This window comes from Saccopteryx leptura, chromosome 2, assembly GCF_036850995.1.
Source record: "Saccopteryx leptura isolate mSacLep1 chromosome 2, mSacLep1_pri_phased_curated, whole genome shotgun sequence".
Classification (NCBI taxonomy): Eukaryota; Metazoa; Chordata; class Mammalia; order Chiroptera; family Emballonuridae; genus Saccopteryx; species Saccopteryx leptura.
The window spans coordinates 320339228-320365551 of record NC_089504.1 but is presented as its reverse complement, the minus strand read 5'-3'; the positions used below and the strand labels follow the sequence as shown (position 1 = coordinate 320365551).

Below are 26324 nucleotides of genomic sequence, written 5' to 3'. Positions count from 1 at the left end.
TCCCTATCTATCCCTCTCTCTGACTCTGTCTCTGTCAATAAAAAGAAAAAAAGAAAGAAAATGTTGAGAAACTGTTCTGCACAGCCTGGTGTGCAGTATGAATATATTGGGAAATATTGGTTAAGTTTTTCTATTGAGGAAGAAAAAATGATTTGATTCCATCCCCCATCTCATCTGTCCCTCTAGAAAGAATAGGGTTTAGAGAAAATAGTTGATGGCCAAAAAAAGCTATCTCTTACTTTGTACTTGCAATGATCTGCACATTAACAGTGACCCAAAGCCCTAGTACTCCCTGCGGAGGCAGCTTCCTGACTGCTTCAGCTTCCTGCCAGGAGGCTTCTCTGAGAAGGGCTAGAATCTGAGAGCCTGTCTTTCAGTTCAGAGTCAGAATACAGAGCAAAAATCAGCCATATCCAATTCTGCTGCTGCTCTGAGTTAAGGAGTCTAGCAGAGAGCTAGCATGCCCTGGGAGGAATGTGGACCCTTGGCAGCTTAACCACCTGGCTTTCTTCTTCGTGGGAAGTTGTGGGCCATTCTGAACACAGTACCGCTACTCTATCCTTTTGCTTCAGCTGATGCTGCGTTGGGGCCCCTTGGTATAAATGGCCTGATAAAACTAGAGCCAGGGGAAACTGCCCCAGAGAACCTACTGTTCTTGCTGTGCCTACCTTCTAGATCTAGAATGAGCTGTGTCTAGCAGAGCATGGTGATTTGTGTGTCTGGCTCACTGTTGTCCCTGCTCATTAATATGTGAACATTGATGAGGCTTAGAGTTCAGTATCCGGTCCTGTTCAGGTCCCTGTCTCTTGTCCTCAACTGCTGTTGTGTGTCTCATTGGCCCACAGTTTCTGAAATGAAGATAAAAACAAAACTGAAAATGCTCTAAAGCAGTTCTGCCAACTCCAGGTTTTTCCATTCGCTTCCTCTGATAGCCATTGGTTTGGGGAGACTTCCCTTTCCTGCCCCAAGCTGTGGACCTGTGCACAATAGCCCCTGGCCCATTGCCCATCAGATAACAAGGCTGGCTCTCTGCAGGCAGCAGTGTGTATTGGAAAAAGTGAAAGTCTCTGCCTGGAAATAAAAGTTCAGAAAACCTTTGCTATTTTCCCCCCAGCTACTCCTGGGTCTGTAGTACTGGCTTCATGTGAGCTAGTCCCATGCCACCTGCAAAACCAAGGAAGAGTTTACTAGCTGCTAGTGGAGAGAATGGGTATCAGAGGCCATGGATATTTTATCCCAGGGAAGTCTCACTCTATATGCGCCAGGTAACAGATTGAGAGTAGTTCATCCTGTCTAGGATAGTCTGAACCAATGTCTGGGATTCCATCAATAAGTAAATGTTTTTCTTTCTCTCTAATCATTCCCTTACTATAGACATTTTTCATCTGTTCTAGGACACTCCAAATTTTATTGGTTAGGATTCAGTTGCACAGAACAGAATCTTCTCTTAACTAGTTTCAGCAAGAAGAGATTTAGTGCACTTCTGCCTTATAGGATTGCTGGAAGAGAGAAACAGACACACCATACAAGAGCCCCTCCCTCTTCTGTGATCAAGAAGCCACCATATCTGGAAGCACAGTTCCACTCTGCTCTGGTCCACACCACTTGTATGGGGGTGCTTGTACCTGTGTTGTGGTAGGAAAACTAGAGACCAAGTGTGGGGCCTCTTCTAATGCTGCATCAGAAAAACCAAGGCTTCCATATTGTGCCCAGAAACAGCAGGAAGCCATCTGAATCTCACACCAAATGCATCTGATTTGGCCAAACCTATCAGCAGGGGTCTCAAACTCGGGCTGTGCGGCCCACCCACCAATTTTGTGCAGCCTGAAGACTAATCAAACTTCGTGGATTAGTCTGCGGGCTGCACAAAATTGGTGGGCGGGCGGCATGCGGCCCGCGGGCCTCGAGTTTGAGACCCTGAGGGTCCTAGAAATAATAGCTTTTAGCTGATTGACATTTGAAACCGAGTAAAGCATACTAGAAGGGTGGAGTGGATCTTAAGTCTAACCCATTATATCTGCCATAGAGTGTGAAGGAAACGAATGGAATTCTACTCAGTTCTTACCATGCCGATGTACCTGTGTCACCATAACTTCCAATAAAAGTTTATGAGGTAAAAAAAAAAAAAGTTTATGAGGTAGATAGTTCTTCCTATTTTTGTAAGAGAGGAAATTTTGGCAAGAGTTTAAATTATTCAGCTGAGTTGTAAAACCTCATTTCAACCCTTGTTCATCTAATTCTTAAGCTTAGGCTTTTCTCACTACACCTTTGCTCACCTCTCAGGTTGCTTCTGCTGCTGACAAATGTTGCTAGCATATGAATTGGCTTCCCATCGATTACATGGACTACTAAAATGTTATCCAAAGCCAGAAGTGGAAAACAGGCACTCGACTAATGTTTGTAAGCCATGTATTAAATAGTGCTCCATGTTTGGGTGTATAGTAAGGCTTTAGAAAAACTATCTTTTTTCATGGTTGCACTAAGAATTTTGTGCTCCAGTGCCGAAGGAAATGGCCAGTTACATGGATCTTTGGCATCTGGGCCTCTGAAAAGTGGTGTAGATTTCTTATTTTTGATCCAAATTTCCCTTACCTCCATCTTGTCATTGCCTCTGAGCCCTCTGTTGACCAAATGGCGTCTTGCATCTCTAGTCTCTAACCTAGAAGTGACCATAGGCTCTGTCCAGTGAGTGTCAGCCTGGTGTGTGGGTGTCCCAGGTTCAATTCCCGGTCAGGGAACACAGGAGAAGCGCACATCTGCTTCTTTATCCCGCTCCTCATTTTTGTCTCTCTCTCCTGCAGCTATGGTTCAGTTGGAATGAGTTGGTCCTGGGCGCTGAGTATGGCTCCATAGCCTATGCCTCAGGCACTAAGAAGAGCTTGGTTGCTGAGCAATAGAGCAGTGCCCACATGGGCAGAGCATCGCCCCCTAGTGGGTTTGTGGGGTGGATCTCAGTTGGGACACATGCAGGAGTCTGTCTCTGCCTCCCCTCCTCTCACTGAATTAAAAAAAAAAAAAAAATGAAGTGACCATGGACAGAATAGCTCTGAATTTGAGCTGCATAAAACATCTCATGCTATCACAAAATCCTCACATTAGCCCCCCACCTTCTGCTCCTGGCATAAAGGCTGTCACATTTCCCCATGGGTGGTGATCCCCATCTTCTGTTTGGATTGTTCATGGGGAGCATATGGCCCAGACAGTCCAGAGAGAAGTTTTGCTTTCCACCACTATATTGAGCTGCATGCCTGCCTTTTGGAAATATATTATGTTCTCAAAATCACCTTGGCTGAACTGGGAGTCACAAAGACTGTTTTCTAGCTGCAGCCCCATCATTAAATCATTCTATGGCTTTGGGTCTGGGCTTCTCCTTCCTTTCAGTGTAGATGATAATGCACCTCTACTGCAGGGGTGTTGTGAGGATTAAACAAGTGGTAACAGTGTAAAAAAGAAAAGAAAAATTATCTTGGCTGATTTCATTGCTCTGGTAGTTCATGGTACAATATCCCTAAATTTATATTCAGAGCATTGTCATTTTCTGCTTAGAGCCTCGAGGTGTCAGTTAGGGCTTAGAAAATTTGGACAAGCAGACTCTTTCCTTCATGGGCTGTTTGAGATCATTTGGAAAGCATGGCACAAGTACCTCTTTATCTCAGAATTGGTAGCCTCCACTCCGTGAATGAGGCATTGAGACTGGAAGTCCAGCAAATATATATGTCTATTTTCAGAGCATTTTTGTTTCTGGCTTCTGCTCTGAGGTCAGGTGGGGAAGCCATGTTACTGAGAACCCAGGTTAGCCTTCCTACCCAAGAAACTTAATTGTCAGTGGTCTTTAGAGAGAGGGGCTGGGTTGATGCCCCCAACTACAGATTGGAAGTGTCCTTGATGGCTAGTTTATTAAAATGTCTTCTGTACAATTGGATAAGCCATGTATTCTGAATTATTGACTTCATGTGGAAGAACAGAGTCAGTTTCTTGAAGGACATTGAAAATAATAGTTTAGGCCCTGGCCAGTTGGCTCAGTGAATAGAATGTTCGCCTGGCATATGGACATTCTGGGTTTGAATCCCAGTCAGGGCACACAAGAGAAGCGACCATTTGCATTTTCTCCCTTCCTCTCCTCCTCTCTCCCTCTTCCCCTCCTGTAGCCAGTGGCTCAGTTGGTTCAGGCATCTGAGTATGGCTTCATTGGTCTGAGCGCATCAGCCTCAGACGGTAATAATAGTTTGGTTGATTTGAGCATCAGCCTCAGGGTGAATCCTGGTAGGAGTGCATGTGGGAGTCTGTCTCACTCCTCTCACTAAAAAAAAGGGGGAGAGGGTAATAGTTTAAACTCCTTAGAGACCCTGTCTTTCAAAGAGCAACCCTCCCCACCATTCTTTGACTTTTCTGTAAGTACTTTTTCTTCTCTTCTGGGGTTCTTGGGTTAAGGAGAGAAGCCACCTGCCTCAAGAAGTTGACTTGAGCCTCAGCACTGTCTTCCAGGATGTTCTTCAGAGAGCCACAATCAGCTCTCCACCAGCCTCTGTAAGAGGAGCTTGGTCTGACCTGGCTGTATGTCTGCTCCTCTCAGGCTGCATATTCTGAGCTCTGTGGTCAAAGTTCTTGTTTCTGTGATCTAGGCTCCCAGAACCCTGGCCGAAGCTCACCGCCCCCTGGCTATGTGCCTGAACGACAGCAGCGCATTGCCCGGCAAGGGTCCTACACCAGCATCAACAGTGAGGGGGAGTTCATTCCAGAGACCAGCGAGCAATGCGTGAGTATGGGCCAGAGTACACCTTGGATGTGTCAGACCAAGGTTAAATTGGGACATTCTTAAGGGCATGGTGCAGAGCTAAGGACCTGAGAGCCTCATCTAATATCTCTTTGGTAAACCAGGCCTACCCAGATATGGATTATTCCTTTCTAGGGGCCAAATATCAATCATGTGTCAAAGATGGGACCTAGCTTCCTTGGGTGTTGGATATATATTTGACAAACTTGTTCTCTTCTGTGGTTCTATCACTCCTTAGCAGATATACCACTCTGCTATTTGTATACTTTATTATAACCTTATAACTGCCTGTCATTTTAGCCAAATTTTAAAATATAACCAGTCCTAAACTGACATTTTGGTTTTCATCAGCTGTATTTTATTTAGTGTTGCTATTTTTTGATAAAAGGTAGGGAGTATATACCATATCCAGATTACACTGTAGGATTTGGTTACTTTAGGTGAACTTTTATGGGTGGTAAGCAGCTGTATTCATTTTCTGTTGTTACGCAGCAAATTACCACACCCTAGTGCAGGGGTCCCCAAACTACGGCCCGCGGGCGGCATGCGGCCCCCTGAGGCCATTTATCCGGCCCCTGCCGCACTTCCGGAAGGGGCACCTCTTTCATTGGTGGTCAGTGAGAGGAGCATAGTTCCCATTGAAATACTGGTCAGTTTGTTGATTTAAATTTACTTGGTCTTTATTTTAAATATTGTATTTTTTCCCGTTTTGTTTTTTTACTTTAAAATAAGATATGTGCAGTATGCATAGGGATTTGTTCATAGTTTTTTTTATAGTCTGGCCCTCCAACGGTCTGAGGGACAGTGAACTGGCCCCCTGTGTAAAAAGTTTGGGGACCCCTGCCTTAGTGGCTTATATAACAGCATACATTTATTTTATAGTTTCCTTGAGTCAGGAATTCGGTTATGACTTAGCTGGGTCCTATACTCTAGGTCACACAGGCTGCAAGCAAGTGTTGGCCAGGCTGCATTTCTTTCTGGAGCTTGGAGTTCCCTTCCAAGTTTAAATGGTTGGCAGAACTTGGTTCCTTGTGTAGCACTGTGGTCTCTATTTTTTTTTACTGGCTGTTGGTCAGGGGCCACTCTAAGCTCCTAGAAGGCACCTACAGCTTCTTGCCACATGACCTTCTCACAATGTGGCAGCTTCTCTAAGGCTAGCAGGAGAGTCTCTAGCTCCATTCTGTGAAGATGGAGTCTTACAAAACATAGCATAATCTCAGGAATGGATACCCCATCCTCTTTGCCAAAGTCTATTGACTAGAACAGGGGTCGGGGACCTATGGCTCGCGAGCCAGATGTGGCTCTTTTGATGGTTGTGTCTGGCTCGCAGACAAATCTTTTTTTTTTTCATTTTTCTGAAGCTGGAAACGGGGAGAGACAGACAGACTCCCGCATGCGCCCGACCGGGATCCACCCGACCCGCCCACCAGGGGCGACGCTCTGCCCACCAGGGGGTGATGCTCTGCCCATCCTGGGCGTCGCCATATTGCGACCAGAGCCACTCTAGCGCCTGAGGCAGAGGCCAAGGAGCCATCCCCAGTGCCCGGGCAATCTTTGCTCCAATGGAGCCTTGGCTGCGGGAGAGGAAGAGAGAGACAGAGAGGAAATCGCGGCGGAGGGGTGGAGAAGCAAATGGGCGCTTCTCCAGTGTGCCCTGGCCGGGAATCGAACCCGGGTCCTCCGCACGCTAGGCCGACGCTCTACCACTGAGCCAATCGGCCAGGGCTCGCAGACAAATCTTTAATAAAAAATGATAATAATAACGTTAAAAATATAAAACATTCTCATGTATTACAATCCATTCATTTCCTACTGCTCATGTTCATGGTTGCAGGTGGCTGGAGCCAATCCCAACTGTCCTCTGGGACAATACTGACTTTTTATTGACTAATGCGTAACGTACACAGATTGTTGTATGGCGCTCACGGAATTACATTTTAAAATATGTGGCGTTCATGGCTCTCTCAGCCAAAAAGGTTCCCGACCCCTGGACTAGAAGCAAGTTTGAAATTTTACCCAGACTCAATCAAGGAGAGAAGATTATACAAGGCTGTGACTTACGGAAGGGGGATCACTTTACGGTGTATCCACCACAATGGCTAACTCATTTTAATGACTAGCTTTTTACTAAGACTTCATCTTTTTTTTAATTTATTGATTGATTTTAGAGAGAGAAAGAGAGAAACATTGATTTCTTATTCCACTTAAGCATTCATTGATTGATTTCTGTATGTGCCCAGACTGGGGATCGAACCCACAAACTTGACATATTGGGACAACACTCTAACCAACTGAGCTACCTGGTCAGGGCTTACTAAGACTTCTACGTGAATGTTTATAAGAGCTTTACTCATTAAGAGTCAGAAACTTGGCCTGACTAGGCGGTGGCGCAGTGGCTAGAGTGTCGGACTGGGATACAGAAGACCCAGGTTCGAGACCCCGAGGTCTCCAGCTTGAGCGAGGGCTCATCTGGTTTGAGCAAAAGCTCACCAGCTTGAGCCCAAGGTTGCTGGCTCGAGCAAGGGGTTACTTGGTCTGCTGAAGGCCCACGGTCAAGGCACATATGAGAAAGCAATCAATGAACAATTAAGGTGTTGCAATGCACAACGAAAAACTAATGATTGATGCTTCTCATCTCTTCGTTCCTGTCTGTCTGTCCCTCTCTCTGACTCTCCCTCTGTCTCTGTAAAAAAAAAAAAAAAAAAAGTCAAACTTGAAACAACCTAAATGTTATCAGAGAATGGATAAACAAATTGTATCATACTCTTACAAAAAAATACTAGACAGAGATCTTTAAAAATGAACAATGATTGCCCTGACCAGTTGGCTCAGTGGTAGAGCGTTGGCCTGGCATGCAGAAGTCCCGGGTTCGATTACCGGCCAGGGCACACAGGAGAGGCGCCCATCTGCTTCTCCACCCCTCCCCCTCTCCTTCCTCTCTGTCTCTCTCTTCCCCTCCCTCAGCTAAGGCTCCATTGGAGCAAAGATGGCCCGGGCACTGGGGATGGCTCTGTGGCCTCTGCCTCAGGCGCTAGAGTGGCTCTGGTCGCAACATAGCGATGCCCAGGATGGGCAGAGCATCGCCCCCTGGTGGGCAGAGCGTTGCCCCTGGTGGGCGTGCCAGGTGGATCTCGGTCGGGCGCATGTGGGAGTCTGTCTGTCTCTCCCCGTTTCCAGCTTCAGAAAAATACAAAAAAAAAAAAAAAAAAAGAACAATGATTAAAAAAAATGAACAATGATATATGAAACAGTTTAAATCTCACAGTATGTTGAGTTAAAGAAGAATGTCTAACTTTTTAACTAGTGGCTCACTTGATGAAAATGGCATCTTGGCTTAGTGAACTCAACAATAGTGAGTTTCTCATTCTGAAGTCTTTTTAATGAGCTTGCTTTGATTGTAAAGAGAAAGAGTGATCTTATAAATTCTGGGATTTTAGTCTAGGAAGGGGAACTTTCTTAAAGGTAAACAATCCCAACAGAAGGGGGATTTTACCAAAAACTGCTTCTTGTAACTTTTCTTTCTCCTAAAACTGATTCGTATAACTTTTCTTTTTGTTTTGATAGCTAATCTCTGTACAACATTATTCAGACTATCTAGGTAGGCTATGAGAAGCTCTTTACATTGCTTTTCTATATTTCTGCCTTCCAGATAAATTTATGTGTAGAACAGTGACCTAGAGTGCTTTTAGCTGCAGATTCTCTCCTTGTGTATTTTATTGACCATCCTTTCTGCTTTCTCTAACCAGAGCACTTCTGAACTTCAACTGAACTAGAGGTGACTTGGGTGTAAAATCTCAGAGATTGCAAATGAGTTTGATTGCTTTTGTTCTCTGTCCCTTCCCATGGTCCTTTTTACTCCTTTACTTTACCTGCCTGGCCCTTGAAAGCATGGGTGTATTAGACTCCTAGTGAGGACAGACTTCTGAAAAGAGGCCAAGGAAGGTGGCTGCTGGGGAATGCCTAGATCAGAGGTCCCCAAACTACGGCCCGTGGGCCGCATGCGGCCCCCGAGGCCATTTATCCGGCCCCCGCCGCACTTCTGGAAGAAGCACCTCTTTCATTGGTGGTCATTGAGAGGAGCACATTGACCATCTCATCAGCCAAAAGTAAACCCATAGTTCCCATTGAAATACTGGTCAGTTTGTTGATTTAAATTTACTTGTTCTTTATTTTAAATATTGTATTTGTTCCTGTTTTGTTTTTTTTTTTTTTTACTTTAAAATAAGATATGTGCAGTATGCATAGGGATTTGTTCATAGTTTTTTTAATAGTCCGGCCCTCCAACGGTCTGAGGGACAGTGAACTGGCCCCCTGTGTAAAAAGTTTGGGGACCCCTGGCCTAGATCATTCCCCAGCATCCCGCCTCTTTAGCTAAAGAGAATTGCTGCTGGTTTTTGAGCCATTCAAGATAAATGCATTTAGACTCCAAAACAGCATAGCATATAGTGAAAGAATATTCAATTGAGACTTTCTTGAAAAGTGAAACTAAGATAATTTTGTTTTTGCTTTAATCAGACTTAGGTAATTTTACTAATTTTTAGAATAAAATTCTAAGAAGTATGAGTCATGTTGATTTTTTTTTTTGGCTTAATTTTTCTAACAAAAATTTTGCTAGTACAACATAACTTCATTCACTTCTCTTTTGATTTCTGCGGCTCTGTCATAAAGAGGGGTCCTTTGTTTACAGAAGCCTCCATGGGATTCATGGGTTTTCCAGAGGCCTGTCTTGAACCAGTAATGTTTCTGCTTCTTCCTCACATTGTTATATTGTTATAACTTGTCATATTGTTATACTTGCCTGTTCTCTATTCTGTTCCAACTGTGCCAAATATGTACTTGATGGGTTAGGAGGAGTTCTTTCCATATTGGTTTTATCCACTTTGGAAAATCCTATATTCTTAGCAAGATTTGCATTCTTACTTTGCAATTAATTTGCCTTGATTGGGAGTTGTTGGTTTTTTTAATCATACATGACAATATGACCTAAAGTATTTGAAATTATGGGTGAGATGAACCCTAGTACTAAATGGGAAGGGATCAGTTGAGTTGGAAACTAATTTTCTTAAAGTTAATAAATTTTCATAATTCTAATAGTATGCTTCTCTGTCATATTTAACTTTGGATCTCAGGTGATGAATACTCTAATAGTAGATACCCCACTCCCCCATGGACAAAATGAAGAGGAGGTTAGTTGGAGAGAAAGCTAAATCTGAAGGCTTTTTGTTACTGCATTTGACCAAGGGGCAGAATTTAACTTATATAGATACCTATTGCCTCTACCTGAGAACCAAGAACTGGGAAGTTTTTATCTGTATCAGCTGTGCACTAACTGATTTCATAACTTGAGACAATTCTCCTGACCTTTCTGGACCTGCAGTGGCTCATCTGTGAAGTGAGGGCAATACTTATCTTTGTAAATTATAAATTATGGAGTATAAACAGAAGCATTATGTCTATGGCCATACCACCATGAATGGCCCGATCTTGTCTGATCTCGGAAACAGAAGCATTACAGTCCCACCCAAATGCACTGGAAGCCTCTGCAGGGTAGTACCATCTCCAATACCAGGCTCCAGCAGTCATGAGCCAAGAAAATGCCAACAAGAAGCAGTGTCAGCTTTGCTCTCCTGGCAGAATTCCTTGGGATGCCAGCCAGGCATTTTTCTCTCTCCTGGGTACTTGCCTTTTAAACTTCAGGAGATAATGGTACCTTCCTAATTCTTTTCACTGCACAGGCAGAGAAAGGGCACTTTCATTTTTTGACAAGAAGGACCATTTGCTGGCCTTGGCTGGGCCTAAAAGCCCTGAGTCACCTGAATTCAGGGATTTGGGCTGGGGCTGGGTTTTTATTGTATGACTTGCCTTGCAGATGCTGGATCCCCTGGACAGTGCTGAAAATTCCTTGTCAGGAAGCTGCCAATCCTTGGACAGGTCAGCAGACAGGTATGGGGCTATGGCTGGTTTTGGGGGTTAGTATTTAGGCATTTTGGAACTGATGGGCTGTAGAGTTAGTGTGTATCTTTAATCTAGACTCTGGTCTGTAGGCCAGTGGTAAAGCACCATGCTTCTGAGAAAGTACCCTCTCTGTTATTTTCCAAACACCATGAGAATGTTACGTTTATATAATCAGGTGGATGTAATTGCAGCTCACATGTAGTAAACGCTTGCTGTATTGTTCCAAGTGTTTTATATGGTTGATCCTATACATAATATATGCTGCTCTAGTACACTTGGCCTCATTGCTGTGATCTGAACTGAGAAAAAGTGGACCTTTAGTGTTTTGGAGACAAAATTGAATTATTATCTATGGGTTCACTTTTCTTTTTTTAAATGTTTCTGGTGGAATAAGAAACTGGAATGTAAAAAAAAAAAAAAAATATCCAGACTGCCTAGCTTACTTACTCACACTGCCTGTTTGGTGTGTAATCTTGTTCTTACAATTTTGGAGGGAACAAGTACTGTCTTTTCCATACTAAGTGGTTCTGTGGAGCTGGTTTACCCATCAGCTGGGGTATGTTTGGAGTTGGCTTTGGCACTGATCCAGCTAGTCTCTCACCTTAACTTTGTTGTGTCCAAGAGAATGTTTGATTATGTCTGTCTGGGCTTAGGGCGATGGTCAGAGGCTATGGGGCAAGTTTATAGATTTTTTTTGTGTATCACTGATTAATTGTTCATGTTGGTACTGACCTTGTAATCATGGCCATATTTGTACTATGTCTTTCCTAACAGATCGGAGCACTGATGTGTGCTCTCTTCCCTCTAGATACAGAATACAGTCATAGTTACTTGTTGGTATCCAATTTGTAGTTTTGTTGGGTTTACTCTCCAAATGGGAGAGCAAGAAGGCACCCGTGAAAGTGCTAGGAGTTGCTGCCACAAATTTAGGGGTCTGCCAGGATAGTACTGTCTCTGGATTTGAACTATCTCCTAAGTTTTGTGGCCAAACAGGGAGGGGGATGTTTAGGGATGGGGTAGTAGGGCAGGACTACAGAAAGTCTGGGTCTAGCAGTTGTAAGGGAAAGGACCCTTCAGGTGGATGCTGGGACAGATAGCTAAATTTACTCACTTGATTCTTGGGTTTTTCATCTTTCCCTTCCTTGCTTTGCTTTCTTCTCCTTGAGAGTGAAACCTAGTGACCTGAATTTACTTCCTTGATGCCTGGCCTTCCTTGAACATAGGGTTTCCATCTTCCTTTCATGGGATCTAGAGCCAGATGGATCCCAGCTCCACCAAATATTGGTCAAGTAGCTTTAGATAAATCCCTTAACCTCTCTATTTTTCAGTTTACCCATCTCTAAGATGGGATGGTAGTGATTAGTCTGAAAGGAAGATGCTTGGTGGTATTGCTATTTTTATTACTGCCCGAGGTAAGGAATGTTTTTTGTAACTCCTCCTATTACTAAGGTGGGAGAAAAGGCCAAGAAGGGAAAGTGCCAGGCAGCCAGAGTAGGACTGGAGGGGCTCATCACTCAGGGTCTTGTCAGATTGGTCTCAGACTAGTCAAGAGAAAGTAGAGCCCTGGCCGGTTGGCTCAGTGGTAGAGCATCGGCCTGGCGTGCAGGAGTCCCGGGTTCGATTCCCGGCCAGGGCACACAGGAGAAGCACCCATCTGCTTCTCCACCCCTCCCCCTCTCCTTCTTAAGGAAAAAAAAAAAAAGAGAGAAAGTAGGAGGCTGAGCACCGAAAAGTGCTGTTTCTCTTGTACTCTGCTTCCTACCATGTAATGACATGTGAGAAAGTTAGAAAGGGAGTCCATCTGTATATCTGCCTGTTGAGCTGCCTGTTGAGCTGCTGCTTTGAAAGTACGCTAAAGTCTACTGGTGATTTTGTTTTGTTTTTTCCAGTCCGTCCTTCCGGAAATCACGAATGTCCCGAGCCCAGAGCTTCCCAGACAACAGACAGGAGTTCTCAGGTGAGTTCCTCAGAACCTGGGTGAGCCCTGCAGTGTGTCTGGGTGGGGCAGCGGGCATTCTGCTTTTGAAAGCTGAATTGGGAAGCTAGAACTGTACTTTTTTTTTTTTTTTTTTTACAGGGACTGAGAGAGATTCAGAGAGAGGGATAGATAGGGACAGACAGACAGGAACGGAGAGAGATGAGAAGCATCAATCATCAATTTTTCGTTGTGACACCTTAGTTCATTGATTGCTTTCTCATATGTGCCTTGACCGTGGGGCTATAGCAGACCGAGTAACCCCTTGCCCCTTGCTTGAGCCAGTGACCTTGGGTCCAAGCCGGTGAGCTTTTTGCTCAAGCCAGATGAGCCCGCGCTCAAGCTGGCGACGTTGGGGTCTCGAACCTGGGTCCTTCTCATCCCAGTCCAACGCTCTATTCACTGCGCCACCGCCTGGTCAGGCCTTTTTTGTTTTTTTTAAGATTTTATTTATTGATTTTGTTTTTTCAGAGAGGAGAGAGAAAGGGGAAGGGGGGGTGGGAAGCATCAACTCAAGTGTAGTTGGCTTTCATATGTGCCTTGACTGGGCAAGCCTGGGGTTTTGAACCGGTGACCTCAGCATTTCAGGTTGACTCTTTATTCACTGTGCCACCGCAGGTCAGGCTAGAACTGTATTTTAATTCTCCTCGGGTCTCAGGTGACTAGGGGCTTAAATGGATCATTCTCGACTATTGACCCGTAAGCCTGTGATTCCTTTATCTTGCTCAGATCGGGAAACTCAGCTCTATGACAAAGGGGTCAAAGGTGGAACCTACCCCCGGCGCTACCATGTTTCTATGCACCATAAAGACTACAACGATGGTGAGTGTACTTCCACCCTGCTGGCTGCCTCAAAAGGGACATAGTTACAGCTCTGCCATGGAAAAGCCATTGCCAAGGGGTGGGCCTGAGCACTGCAGACCTCATGTTTCCTTTATTCCTAAGGAACTGTGCCCAGACTTGAGGCACTAGACACAGGGAGAACACAAAAAGGTGGGGTAGAGAGGACAGTATTTGTAGATACAGGATCCTGCCAATGGGAACTCTGTCCTTTTTCTGAGTACACAGCCTTCCCCAGGGCATCAGATCTCCATTGTCCTCTTCTGCCCCATGGCAGCAAACAGAATGGAGCTTTTGCCGAGGTTTAGGGTTTAGGATGCCAAGGAAAATAGACTTCAGCTGTGGATTGGTCTTTCGAGTGCTGTGGACCTTTGAGCTAGCCTTGTGTCTTCCCTTCGCCAAGAGCTCCCAGAAACATCTCTTGCTGCTTCCTAATTCCTGCTTTTGTCCTGATTCTCAAGGTGCTTGGGACATTAGTCATCCTGGCATGAGTTAGGTAGGAGGACAGATAGGATGGACCAGAGCTGGTGTTATGACCTGGCTTGCATATTCAGCTTCAAAGCCAGATATCTGACTTGCTCTTATTCTGGACCCTGCCACCCCTTCAGGCAGAAGAACATTTCCCCGAATACGACGTCATCAAGGTAACCTGTTCACCCTGGTGCCCTCCAGCCGCTCCCTGAGCACAAATGGCGAGAACATGGGTCTGGCAGTACAATATCTGGATCCCCGAGGGCGCCTACGGAATGCGGACAGCGAGAATGCCCTATCTGTGCAGGAGAGGAATGTGCCAACCAAGTGTGAGGAGTGGGCCCTGGCTAGGAGGAGACTAACCGGGGGATACTTAGGGTTGGGAGGCCAGTGAGTCTGCTGGGGCTGTCAAGCTCAGCAGTAGGCTTCTCTGGCCCATCCTCTCCACACTGGAAGAGTCTGAGAGTAGACAACAGACCCCCTTGACCTTCGTCCTCACTCCACTATTGAGTGACAAGCCACTTTCCCTCTTGGGTCTTTAGTTTTTTCACATTTAAACAGAAGGGCAGTCTCCTTAATCCCTGCCATTTTAGTATTTTTAGGGACTTTGGAAATATAGGTGTTTGATCAGTGCAAAAAAGAATTTAACTATGACTTCAGCCAGTCCTCTGCTTCTCAAGACTCAGGCCCTAAGGTCTGATTGACCAGGGCACTGGGCCTGCTCTAGGTAGGGGTGGAGATGCTGCAGTCAGATGTGATAGTGTGCCGGGTGATAGGGGAGCTCCAGCTAAAGGTCCCATAATAGACCTCTGGAGAGGGCAGGATATCAATACATAATGTACACAGACTAAAGCTCTTTGCATCTTTTCTCCCGTAGCTCCTAGTGCCCCAATCAATTGGCGCCGGGGGAAGCTCCTGGGCCAGGGTGCCTTCGGCAGGGTTTATTTGTGTTATGACGTGGACACAGGACGTGAACTTGCTTCCAAGCAGGTCCAGTTTGACCCAGACAGTCCTGAGACAAGCAAGGTACTGCCTTCCCCATGGTCTGACTTCCAGTTTCACTCTCTCAATGCGTCTTGTTGTTGCACAGGCTAATTGCTCAAGATGCTACGGGTTGCTTCCCCCATTGTTCTCCTTCCCAAGTTCACTTGCTGTCTGCTGAAGGGACTGTGGTCCAAAGAGCACCAAGCACCCAGGGGAGGTGTTGGGTATGAGGAACTGAGCTGATACCAAAGTACCAAGCAACCCAAACTGAGAGGTGACCAGTGCCACAAAGAGTAGCACCTGCCCCTCACCAAATGGATGTCTCTCTCAGCCTAGGAAGGAGCCAGTCTTTGGAGCTCAACTTTGGTGTGGCCTACACTCCAATCTGAATGGATAAACACAGCAGTTTACCTTATATACATCAGTTCCCAGGCACCCACAACTCCTTCTCCACCCCACTGTCTGCCTGTTTCCTGTGGGTATGTCACCATTGAAAGGGTTGCTCAGCATTGAGATCAAGGGACAGACAGTTGAGAGTCCCCCCCTTTTCTCTAGCTCAAGTTTCCAGGGCAGATAGATCCCCCTGATGACACTGACTAGGGCAAGCTGAGCTGATCCCAGGCAAGCAAGCCAGAGCCCTGAGAGCTGAGGTGACCGTGGCCCCTCTCCTAGGAGGTGAGTGCTCTGGAGTGTGAAATCCAGTTGCTGAAGAACTTGCAGCACGAGCGCATTGTGCAGTACTATGGCTGTCTGCGGGACCGCGCTGAGAAGACCCTGACCATCTTCATGGAGTACATGCCAGGGGTATGTGTCCTTTGATGCATGTGAGACACACACAAGAGAGGGCCTGACCTGGGACTGCAGAGGAGGGATCTCTTTGACATGGGTCTGATCACCTGAGACTCCAGAGGCTCAGAGGAGAAGGTGAGGTGATGGCAGGGTTTGCAGTCAAGAAGGGCCTGCCTCTGATCACAATGACGGTGTGGGATGAGAAATGTCCCAGGCCACCCTCACCTGAGGCTTCCAGGATGGCTGCACTGTTCAGTAAGTCAGTAAGTACAGCCTTTACTTGGAGCAGAAGCACCTCCCTTCAGGATTTGGGTTATATATTACTTGAGGGAAGGGTTGTCTCTGACAACATCTCCAAGCTGCTCAGCGACCCCTAGCAAAGCACCTGGTACACTGTAAGTGGGGATTGTATGAATTATTTCTTTGCTCCAGTGCTGGGAGCATTGCAGTGATTCCCTCTGACTTCTGTGGCTGTAGGGCTCAGTGAAAGACCAGTTGAAGGCCTATGGAGCTCTGACAGAGAGTGTGACCCGAAAATACACCCGGCAGATCCTGGAGGGCATGTCTTACCTGCACAGCAACATGATCGTTCACCGGGACATCAAGGGTGAGCAGAGGCAGGCTGTAGGGTTCCCAAGACCTGGTTGCTTAACCATTCTGAACTTTCTGAAACATAGGATTCCAATTGTTTTCTAAGGGTTTGATGTGAAGATCAGTTAAGCAATTTGGGAAAGTACTGCAGAGTAAAGTGCTCAGCAGTGTTGGGCATGGTGACAGTCATTTTGTGCTGTAGGGTTGAGGCTTCCATCACTATCCTGTTTGCCCTGTGCATTCACATCTAATTCATAGTAACCCTGACCTCCCAAGCAGCCTTGTGACCTGGGAGGGAGAGAGGGAAAGGGGAAGGAGAAAGCCCAGTGGGTTCGGGGTTGTAGCCTCTAACCTTTCATACTTTAGGAGCCAACATCCTTCGAGACTCTGCTGGGAATGTGAAGCTGGGGGACTTTGGGGCCAGCAAGCGCCTACAGACCATTTGCATGTCGGGCCCAGGCATGCGCTCAGTCACTGGCACACCCTACTGGATGAGCCCTGAGGTGATCAGTGGCGAGGGCTATGGAAGGAAGGCAGACGTATGGTGAGCAATGTAAATGTGTGGGACCCAATTTCTCTGTCTGTAGTGGCTCTAACTTAGAAAAGAGCTTTGGGGCTCTGTAGGAGGGAGGGAGGGAGTGTCTGCCTCTTGCCAGCTGGGCAAAGATGCAGAGCTGGCGGTGTGTTTTAACTACAAATAGTAAATGTTATTGCTAGGAACTTAAGCTGTAGGAAACATCCCTGATGTTTGCTAAAAAAGGTGGGATTGCCCGATATGCCAAGGTTGCAAGTTTGATCCCTGGTCAGAGCACATAAAAGAATCAACCAATGGCCCTTGTCAGTTGGCTCCATGGTAGAGCATTGGCCTTGTGTGTGGATGTCCAGGTTCAATTCCTGGTCAGGGCACACAGGAGAAGTGCCCGTCTGCTTCTCTACCTCTCCCCATCGCTTCTCTCTCTCTTTCTCCTCTTTCTCTCTTCCCTTCCTGCAGCCATGGCTTGAGTGGAGTGAGTTGGCCCCAGGTGCGGAGGATGGCTCTGTGGGCTCATCTCTGGCGCTAAGAGTAGCTCAGTTGCTGAGCAGCAGAGCAATACCCCAGATGGACAGAGCATTGCCCCCTAGTGGGCTTGCTGGGTGGATCCCAGTTGGAGAGCATGCAGGAGTCTATCTCTGCCTCCGCTCCTCTCACTGAATAATAATAGATTAAAAAAAAAAAAAGAATCAACCAATGAATGCATAAATAAGTGGAACAACAAAAGTTTCTCTGCCTCTCTCTCTTTTCTTTCCCCCTCTCTCCTTCCCCTTCCTTTCCTGTCCTCCCCTCTTCCCTTTTTCTCTCTAAAATCAATCAATCAAAAAAATTTTTAAAAGAGGTTGGATCCATTCTGAGGGCCTGGATCAGCCTCTAAACACGACCAGAAGCTGCTGCCTCTCCAAATGCTCAGACAGCTTACATTTGCTCTGCTTAACTTCATGTCCATCCTCTGAAAGGGCCTGGGAAGGCTCTTCCCCTTGGAACATTCTTATGGAGGACTGAATGATGGTCCCCTGAAGATGTCCATGTACTAACCTCTTTGATCTGTAAATGTTACTACCTTTTATGACAGAAGGGCCTTTGCAGATATGATTAATTTAAGAATCTGAAGATGGGGAGATCATCCTGGATTATCTGGGTGGGCCAGTATAATTAAAAGGGTCCTCATAAAAGGGAGGCAGGAGATCAGAGGAGATGTGACAATGGAAGCAAGAGGTTGGAGTGATGCAAGAAAGGGACCATGAGCCAAAGGATGCAGACGGCCTCTAGAAGCTGAACAAAGCCAGGAAATGCTCCCCGCACAGCCTCCAGAACAACCATCCCTACTGAGACTTCGACTTTAGCCCAGTGAGACTGATAGACTTCTGACCTCCAGAACTATAAAAAATTTGTAGTTTTTTTTGTTTTGTTTTGTTTTTTTTTTTGTTTTTTTGTTTTTTTTCATTTTTCTGAAGCTGGAAACAGGGAGAGACAGTCAAACAGACTCCCGCATGCGCCCGACCGGGATCCACCCGGCACGCCCACCAGGGGCAACGCTCTGCCCACCAGGGGGCGATGCTCTGCCCATCCTGGGCGTCGCCATGTTGCGACCAGAGCCACTCTAGCGCCTGAGGCAGAGGCCACAGAGCCATCCCCAGCGCCCGGGCCATCTTTGCTCCAATGGAGCTTTGGCTGCGGGAGGGGAAGAGAGAGACAGAGAGGAAAGCGCGGCAGAGGGGTGGAGAAGCAAATGGGCGCTTCTCCTGTGTGCCCTGGCTGGAAATCGAACCCGGGTCCTCCGCACGCTAGGCCGACGCTCTACCGCTGAGCCAACCGGCCAGGGCAAAAATTTGTAGTTTTTGAAGCCTTTAGGACTGTTATAGCAGCAGTAGGAAACAATTATCTTGGAGCTCTTTCTGTCCATACTAAGTGGTTCTCTTCCCCAATCCCAAGAAGTACCCAGATGGGTATAGGTTGATGAAGCCCGTGTGGACGAGGCCAGTAGTGCTTTGAAGCCTCTATAAGGTGCCGACCCTCAGCTTGTCCCATGCTGCCTCAGTGTTCTGAGAAAAGCACCTCCTTTTCACCACAGGGGCCAGGGCAGCTGAGAGCCTGGGGCTGGCCGAGAGGTGACATAGAGTTCTCTCTTTCCAGGAGCCTGGGCTGCACTGTGGTAGAGATGCTGACAGAGAAACCACCGTGGGCAGAGTATGAAGCCATGGCTGCCATTTTCAAGATTGCCACGCAGCCCACCAATCCTCAGCTACCCTCCCACATCTCTGAGCACGGCCGGGACTTCCTGAGGCGCATTTTTGTGGAGGCCCGCCAGAGACCTTCGGCCGAGGAGCTGCTCACACACCACTTTGCACAGCTTGTGTACTGAGCTCTCAAGGCTACGCTGCTGCCGGCCGCCCCTGCTGCATGGGCAAGGAGCTGCTATGGGACTCAGCAAAATTGCTGCTTCTCCCAGGCAAGGTTGTGGACCATGGAGCAATAGTCCAGCCAGCATTTGTCTGTGCCCCTTCCACCACTGGGGCTCAGAACTAGTTGGATGGCTGGAGCCTCAAGGACTGGAAGCCCCAGCCTGCCAGACCTGAGAGCTCCAACCCCGCTCAGTGTGGAGGGTAAGGGACTAGGAACAGTGTGCCAGGTGCCATGGGCCCCACCCTCATGGCTGTGTCCTGACACTGCAATCAGCACCAGAGCTGCCCAGAGGGTCTGGGGACATAAGATGGACACGAGGGTCCCGATAGTGTTAACTTTCATTCAGAGTGTTACTTTGTTTCTCTTCCCCATGTCTGGAGTTCACCAGGGCATCTCTGGGCTGGATGAGCCCACCCAAGCCTGAGGCATCCCACAGCCAATGGAAGGCAGAGGCCTGGGCTGCACTCTCCCTGGAACCCCAGGTCAGCTTTGCTAGTCCCTGTCATTACCAAAGATGAAGCAAATGTTATGCTGCCTTATTCAGGGAAGGAGGAGTCAGTTCTGCCTGCCCCTGTGACCCTGCCTTCCCAAGCAGGGGCCTGAGATGTGGAACTGCCCATCGAGGGGGCAGTTTTATCAATGCAATTGTCTCTGTTTTACAAGTTGGAGTCACTCTTATGCTGTACCCAGTTTCTTAAGTGGAGACTGTGTGACCTCTGGGCCTCTGAGTACCCCTGCTGTGGGCTTGAGCCTTGGGCTGGATTGGAAAGAGCTGAAGGTAATGGCCTTTGTGCTCCTGGCCTGGCATCTGGTCCACCCCTGCAGCAGACAGGAAAATGGACAGCACACTGAGCCTCTGATCCAGTGGGTCACTCTGACCTGAGCAGGCCACTCAGGCTAGCCAGGAGAGTTTATCAGGCTGTCTATAAGTATGACCCTGCTAGGCCAGAGCCCTCCAACTGGTAGAAGGGAAAGCCCCTGTGCTGCCACCATGTCCAAAACCACCAGCTCTGTTCCTCCTTGGCCAGCCTTGCCCATCCCCATGAGGTCTCAGCCTTTCCCCTCTTGCTCCTCCCTCAGGGGAGGAGTGGCAGCAGGGGTCTGGGAGCCTGTATCTCCAAGCAGCTTAGAGTTGGCCTTATTTACCTCAGCCTGGGCGCTGGTCCTTTCTTCCGGCCCCTCCCCTCCAATGTGCCTATTGCTAGAGCTCCTCCCTCTCAACACCCAGTTTCCTTGGGAGTTGTCATTAAAGGAAAAAAAAACAAAAAACCAGCGCCCAGGGATGGGTGTCTCCAGGGAGCTGGGGATTAGTGCCAGGCAGCTCATTGCCAGCCATGCCCACTTCCCTGCAGGCACCAGAACAAGCCAAAGCCTTCGTTGTATGTTGACGATGCACTTTTATGAATGTAGTTTCTATCGCTGTTTTTAGCCTTTTCACATCATGTAATGTGAGGCCTTGTACTTGTTAATTTATATCTCAGATCATATTTGATGGTTTCTATATATATCACTTCTAGACTGTTACAGGTGATGGACACCTCAAGAGAACATGAAAGCAGATTTTGCAGGAATGTGCTGCGCGGTGCCAGTTGGGCCTGGGCCTATTTTCATCCTTTTCCCCCAGGGGTCTGTCAGGCATCCCCAGCCCGGCCCTATCCTGCTTCCACCTCTGCCCTCACCCAGGGTGGGACTGGCCCTTCATCTCGACCAAAGCTGCCTAGTGGCAGCTCGGCCTCTCCATGACCCCGTCCTGATGGCTCCACTCCTCTTCTTGGGCTCACACCCTTGACCTGTCCCCACTTCTCAAGAGGAACAGCATGTGTGGTGCCAGAGCTGACAAGATGGGACGACTCTGTGTTCCAGGTTCAGGCTCTCACAGAGCCCCTGCCCACCCCACACCCCGGGGTCTTAGCTCACAGGGAATGTGATTTTTTTAAAAAAATGAATTTACAAGCAAGCCAACAAATCCTGCACTCCAAAAATAAAGACCCTGATTTTTTTGTGCCAAAAACTGTGGACATGCTGGCTCAGCATCCTCAGGACCAAGCTGTTACTTTATTTTAATTTATTATTAAATAATCCAGATAAAAAGGCTTAGAACAGTCTGGGCCCAAAGCTTCTGAAGGGCAGTCTCCTAACAGCCCCAGGGTTGTTGTGGGGAGGGCCATGTGCCATTTGGTCACCATTCCATGGGGTATGTCAGCTTTGGCTAGCCCAACAGAGGCAAGGGCTGGAGACAGTCTGCCCTCTGACACCCTCCTGCCCCTCCCACCCACCTCAGCTCTGTGTCTGAATTGTGGATTGTGCAGAAGAACCTGCAGCCATAGTTATTGGACTGTATCTTGACTGAGGGCTTGCAGAGCAAAGCCAGGCCAGTGTCGCGCATTACTTAAAATAAAAGGGATCATTTATACCTGAGGGGTCCTGTGGCAGTGATTTTGGTTGAAGGGTGGAGGGAGTAAGTGTATGCCTGGGAGGGGCCAGGTATAGTGCCTATCAACAAACTTGGGTGTCTCAGCAGAGAACCTGAAATAACTCCAAAAGGGATCCTGGGATGGAATGACTTGGCTCTTAACCACTGCTGGCTCAGAAGTGACACTCCCTTGTCTTGCTCCCAAGAGCTCTGCAAAAGGCAGTTCTGAGTCAGGGCTGATTTACCAAGGTGGCACCGTTAGCCCCAAGTGTCCTAGTGGCTCCCAGAACCTTTGTGGCATCTTGCAGTCTTCCCAATCCAGAGGACTACCTTTAGCCTCATCCTTTCATGGCAGGAATCAGGTGCCTCTAGGAGCGATCTCTGGAGTCTCCCCGCTGGTCTGTCTACTGTTGTTGTTTAGCTCTGAACAGGGAGAGACCATCCTTGTCCCCATCTGAAGCTTCTGGTACAGAAGTTGGGTCTGCCCTTAGTGAGGCTCTCAGCAGCTCTCAGAGGACCCACTCTACCTATTGAGTGTTAGCTCTGCCGCTTCAAGGGACAGTGTCTATCTCAATACAGCACAGTGGCCATTTGCCACCCGAGCTTTAAGCCTAGCTACTACTTACCCTGTCCTATGGGCATAAGGTCACTTAAGAACTTGAGTTGTAGGGGGCAGTGGCAGCAAATCTCCAGCAGGAGTCTTTCCTCTTATTCTATCAACTTATATAGCCCACAGGCAATTTGGGGAAATCAGGACAGTTGGGTCTAAGGTAGGACAGCCCAGACTTCCTGCTGTTATTCTATGAGGGGGAGGGGAGTCTTAGGTCCTCCAAGCTTGCCTTGTTTGTTGTCCCTCAAGAGGAGCAGACAAGCTGTTCGGACTACCTGGGACATTGACCATTGATCATGGCTGTCCCACTCACTAGAACTTGAAAGAGCAGGGTGAGATGACAGATGGGGAAAAGGCAGAGACCAGGAAGCCTTTGACATCACTTGCTGAATCTGTTGATTCCCTCCATCCCTTGCTGATTTCCAGGGCAGCAGGGGCCCAGACCAGGACTCGACAAAAGGGTTCTGCCTTGCACCCCAACATACTGAAGTGCAGTGAGGCCAAGCACTATAATGCACTGATGGCCTGACCCTCTTAACCAACGTAAGGCTGAAGGATAAGAGTTTGCTATAAAATCACTCTAGGTTTGACTGCAAGGAGACCTGGTTGGGAAGAGGAAGCCCCTTTTCTCAGGCTGGCTGGTATTTCCAACTGCCTCTTACCAAGGTCAGATGTGCTCTGGGCTGACCCTGTTCCCCCGTTTTACCTCTGCATGTTGAGTCTGTGTCCTTCCTGCCACAAAGCCCCCCATCAGGTCACATAATACAGACTCAGGATCTGTTGAAACATGTTTAAAACGGGGTTGATCACAGCAGTCAGAACCGGCACAAACAAGAGGGAGTGTGGCCGCTGCCAGATACCTGCCCGTCTCTGTGGCTCTCAGCTCAGTGGGTGCCCTAGCTTCTGCTTCTTGATGTCAATAGTGCAAGATGGTCCCGAGCCCCACTGGGGCATGCCTTGCCTTGCAGGGAGGGGCAGGGCTGCTCTACTGCTCCCCATCCCTCCCCCACTGAGCCCTGATGGGCATTCCCTGAGGCCCAGCAGGAGACACTGGCACTCCTTCCTCCAAAGTCTCCATGGCTCAGAACCAGGTTAAGGGCAGAGGTAGATGGGGAGACATAGGGGTCATACAGAGCCCCAGGTGGCAGTGCGGGAGCTTAGGACCCTGAGGGGGGCATGCTGATTCCTTGCTGGAGAAAAGGCACCTAGATAAGGAAGTTGCGCTTGGGGGCCTCCCAGGGAGCCAGAGGGTGAGGTGGGGTAGGCTGAAAGCAGGAAGCAGGGTGGTGAGCAACCCCCAATCCTAAATCACCACTCATTGAGGGAGAATGAAGGAATCTTGGAGCAGAGCCCTGCCCCCATAACCTTATGCCTGAGCAAGATGGCCTCATTCCCTTCCCACCCTGCCTCCCCACCCAAACTCGAGTCCACTCTCTTTTCCACACTTCCCACCGTCCTGCTCCAGGCCCTCTACAGAGGGAATGGACGGTCAGAGGGCCTCAGGCTGTCTCGGTGCCATGGCCCACCTCCTTGTGGGTCCAGAGCTCCTTGTGCTGCTTCCGGCCGAAGCCCTCATCATAGTTGCCTTTGCTCTTAAACAGCTGCTGAAAGTGGGGTTTGCAGTAAAATTCCCCGTGCAACGCCGCATAACTGCCCAGGCTGCAGAAGCAGAACAACTGTGGTCAGGACAGGTTAGGTCAGATCAGGTCAGGTCAGGGCTGGAAGGCGAGGACAGGGGCAGGGCAAGGACGCACCTCAGTTTGGTGTGACAGTGCTTGCAGCAGAAGCAAGAGTTGTGGAAAATGAGCTTGTCTGCCACCAGCCGCTCCATGGGGTACACGGTCTTCTGGCAGGCGGCACAGATCTCCTTCACCTGGGCTCGAAGGCTGAAGGACTGTTGAAGGGAGAGACTCAGCCAAGAGTTTGACCAACACCCATCCCTTTCCTCCCCCAACACCCCATTCCCAGGGCCCTACCTTGGAACGCTGAACAGTGCTGGGGCCGCCACCGCCTTTGGCTTCCTGAAGGAGAAAGCCAGTCAGGGCAGGAACAGCTGAGAGATGCCCCAGACCTTCATTGGGGTCACCAGCCCTCATCCCAGGAGGACTCAAGGGGGCAGGGGCAGAGGGTGGTAGGCAAACACGGCGCTCCTCACCCCTTCATCCCCAAGCCAGACACCTGCCCGGGGTGTCCTCCCACCCGGCTGATCACCTACATGAGAGGGGGTGGCCTGGGTGGCTCCTGCAGCCTGGAACATGGCTGGTTGGAAGTGATGGAGGTTCGGGTGGAGACGCGGCACCCGCTGGGTTCTGCAAAGGGAAGTCGGTCGGTGGGGCCCCACAAGCCCTTCCCAGCCTGCAGGGTGGGGGTGAGGGTGTTTACAAGCAGGGGACTGGGGGGCTGTGGTTGGGACTTTCCCTAAGTCACTTCCTGTTGCTCTGGGTCTTGCCACTTCCGCCCCTCACCCACCTCCCCCTTCTCCCGCCCGCCCCCAACGCTGCTCCCCAAGAGCCAGGGGCCCTGAGTGGAACCATGTGTTGGGAGATGAACATAGCGGCTGAGGGGGCTGCGCGGCAGCCACCATGAGCGCCCGGCTGGCAAGGATCCCTCCTGGGGTGGGGGTTGGGGTGGAGGTGAGGGAGGTCAGAAGAGGGCAGGCTGGGCAGGGCCACGGCGACAACCCGCTGCCACGGCCTGACCCCAGCCCCACGCTGCCCAGAGCGGAGACGAGCGCGGAGGCCGCTGGCGCCCCTAGGTCGGTCGGCTGACCCAACCCCTGGACAACGCTCTCCGGCCCCGCCGCCCGCGCGCCCCGCCCCTCGGCCCCCGGACCCGCGTGGACGGAACCCGACCCCCATGTCCACTGCGGGACCAGTCATGGGAGACTTGGCCCCATCCCACCCGGAGACCCGCCCTGGAAGCCGGCCACTAGCCACAAGGCCCTAGGCGAGAGCGACCGATGGAAACACTCCGTGTTGGGACCCCGGTGCGGCGGTCCTCGCAGCTCCCATCTAGATACCCGTGTTGTAGACCCCTCCCTCCAGCCTACAGCCCAGGTGTCTCACCGGGTCCCGGCCTGGGCCGCGGGGTGGGGGTCGGTCTCTGGTGGGGCGCCTCGAGTGCAAGGTGGGCGCAGGCGCGAAGTACCGCCGCTCGCCTGTAGTCCCCAAGCGGCCGCCGCCGCCACCGCCTTATCGCAGCACCGCCCCCGCCGGCCCCCGCCTCGCGCCCGCCCATTGGCTCCGCCGCGCCCGGAGCCGCCTCCCGGGCCCGGGCGCCGCCGCCGACCCCCTCTGCGCTTTGTCTTCCCCTCGCTCGCCGTCCCCGCCTTTGTCTGCCCCCCTCCCCTAGCCCGCGCTCCCCGTGCTCGCACCTCCCCTCGGGCCCAACGCTCGCCGGCCTTGTGAAACGGCTGCCCCGTCGGCCCACTCCAGACGGAGGCAGGGACAGGAGCCCTAGGACCCCGCGCTGCATGCTTCAGGGCGGGGACGAGTTCAGGCTGAGACCCCGGGGGTCGCAGGACAAATAGCGCTCCGAGAGAGGCTCCTGCGGCGGAAAAGGAGAACCTGGCTTTGCCTGGGCCTTTTGTTGCTTCAGTTTCCCCTAGTTGGCCCTCGAGGGCACGGGCCCAGCTGACCCTATTTCCGCCCGGCGCTTTGTGGGCCCCGCAGACTGAAAGGTCACGTGGGCGCGGTCCCGGAGGCCCGGCCAGGGCTCCATGGCTCCCACGCCCCCTGGGGCCGCCGAGTCCTTCCGCTGAGAGGGTCAGCCCCTCGCGCTTGCGTGGCCACCAACGAAGATGACAGCGGTGGCCGAGACACGCGGTGCCGCCACTCCCGGCCGCTAGGCTGCGAGGTACAGTCTGAGCCTCAGGGAGGGCCCCAGGGCCTTTGTGTTCAGTCACCTTCGGCCGTATGCTCACCACGGGGTCGGCCTGCCCAAGAGTGCGGCAGGACCACCACCCGTAGCGCCATCTCCTAAGAC

At 49.7% G+C, this 26324-nt stretch overlaps 3 protein-coding genes across 7 annotated transcripts in view; 1 reads left to right on the top strand and 2 right to left on the bottom strand.

Annotated features, from left to right (window-relative positions):
• MAP3K3 (mitogen-activated protein kinase kinase kinase 3) overlaps positions 1 to 21730 on the top strand; it is an 82510-nt gene extending 60780 nt beyond the window's left edge. For both annotated transcript variants that reach the window (XM_066363048.1, XM_066363047.1), the window contains 10 exons: positions 4623 to 4756; positions 10644 to 10717; positions 12619 to 12686; positions 13434 to 13526; positions 14153 to 14344; positions 14893 to 15041; positions 15672 to 15803; positions 16266 to 16395; positions 16746 to 16923; positions 19048 to 21730. In XM_066363048.1, the coding sequence (XP_066219145.1) occupies positions 4623 to 4756; positions 10644 to 10717; positions 12619 to 12686; positions 13434 to 13526; positions 14153 to 14344; positions 14893 to 15041; positions 15672 to 15803; positions 16266 to 16395; positions 16746 to 16923; positions 19048 to 19276 (1379 nt within the window). In that variant the 3' untranslated portion in view covers positions 19277 to 21730. The remainder of the gene's footprint in view (positions 1 to 4622; positions 4757 to 10643; positions 10718 to 12618; positions 12687 to 13433; positions 13527 to 14152; positions 14345 to 14892; positions 15042 to 15671; positions 15804 to 16265; positions 16396 to 16745; positions 16924 to 19047) is intronic.
• Positions 1 to 26324, bottom strand: part of STRADA (STE20 related adaptor alpha) — a 424012-nt gene that overhangs the window by 360529 nt on the left and 37159 nt on the right. The window lies entirely within an intron of this gene.
• Positions 21258 to 25627, bottom strand: LIMD2 (LIM domain containing 2). 4 transcript variants are annotated; one of them, XM_066363049.1, is made up of 5 exons: positions 25406 to 25627; positions 24496 to 24649; positions 24317 to 24361; positions 24095 to 24234; positions 21258 to 24016 (listed from the first exon to the last, which is right to left on the bottom strand). In XM_066363049.1, exons 2-5 carry the CDS (start codon positions 24595 to 24597, stop codon positions 23830 to 23832), a joined length of 474 nt encoding a protein of 157 aa, XP_066219146.1. In that variant the 5' UTR covers positions 24598 to 24649; positions 25406 to 25627; the 3' UTR covers positions 21258 to 23829. The 4 variants fall into 4 exon arrangements, with proteins under 4 accessions (XP_066219146.1, XP_066219148.1, XP_066219147.1 ...); XM_066363051.1 differs by having other exon boundaries at positions 24556 to 24649; positions 25406 to 25617; XM_066363050.1 differs by having other exon boundaries at positions 21258 to 23999; positions 25406 to 25610.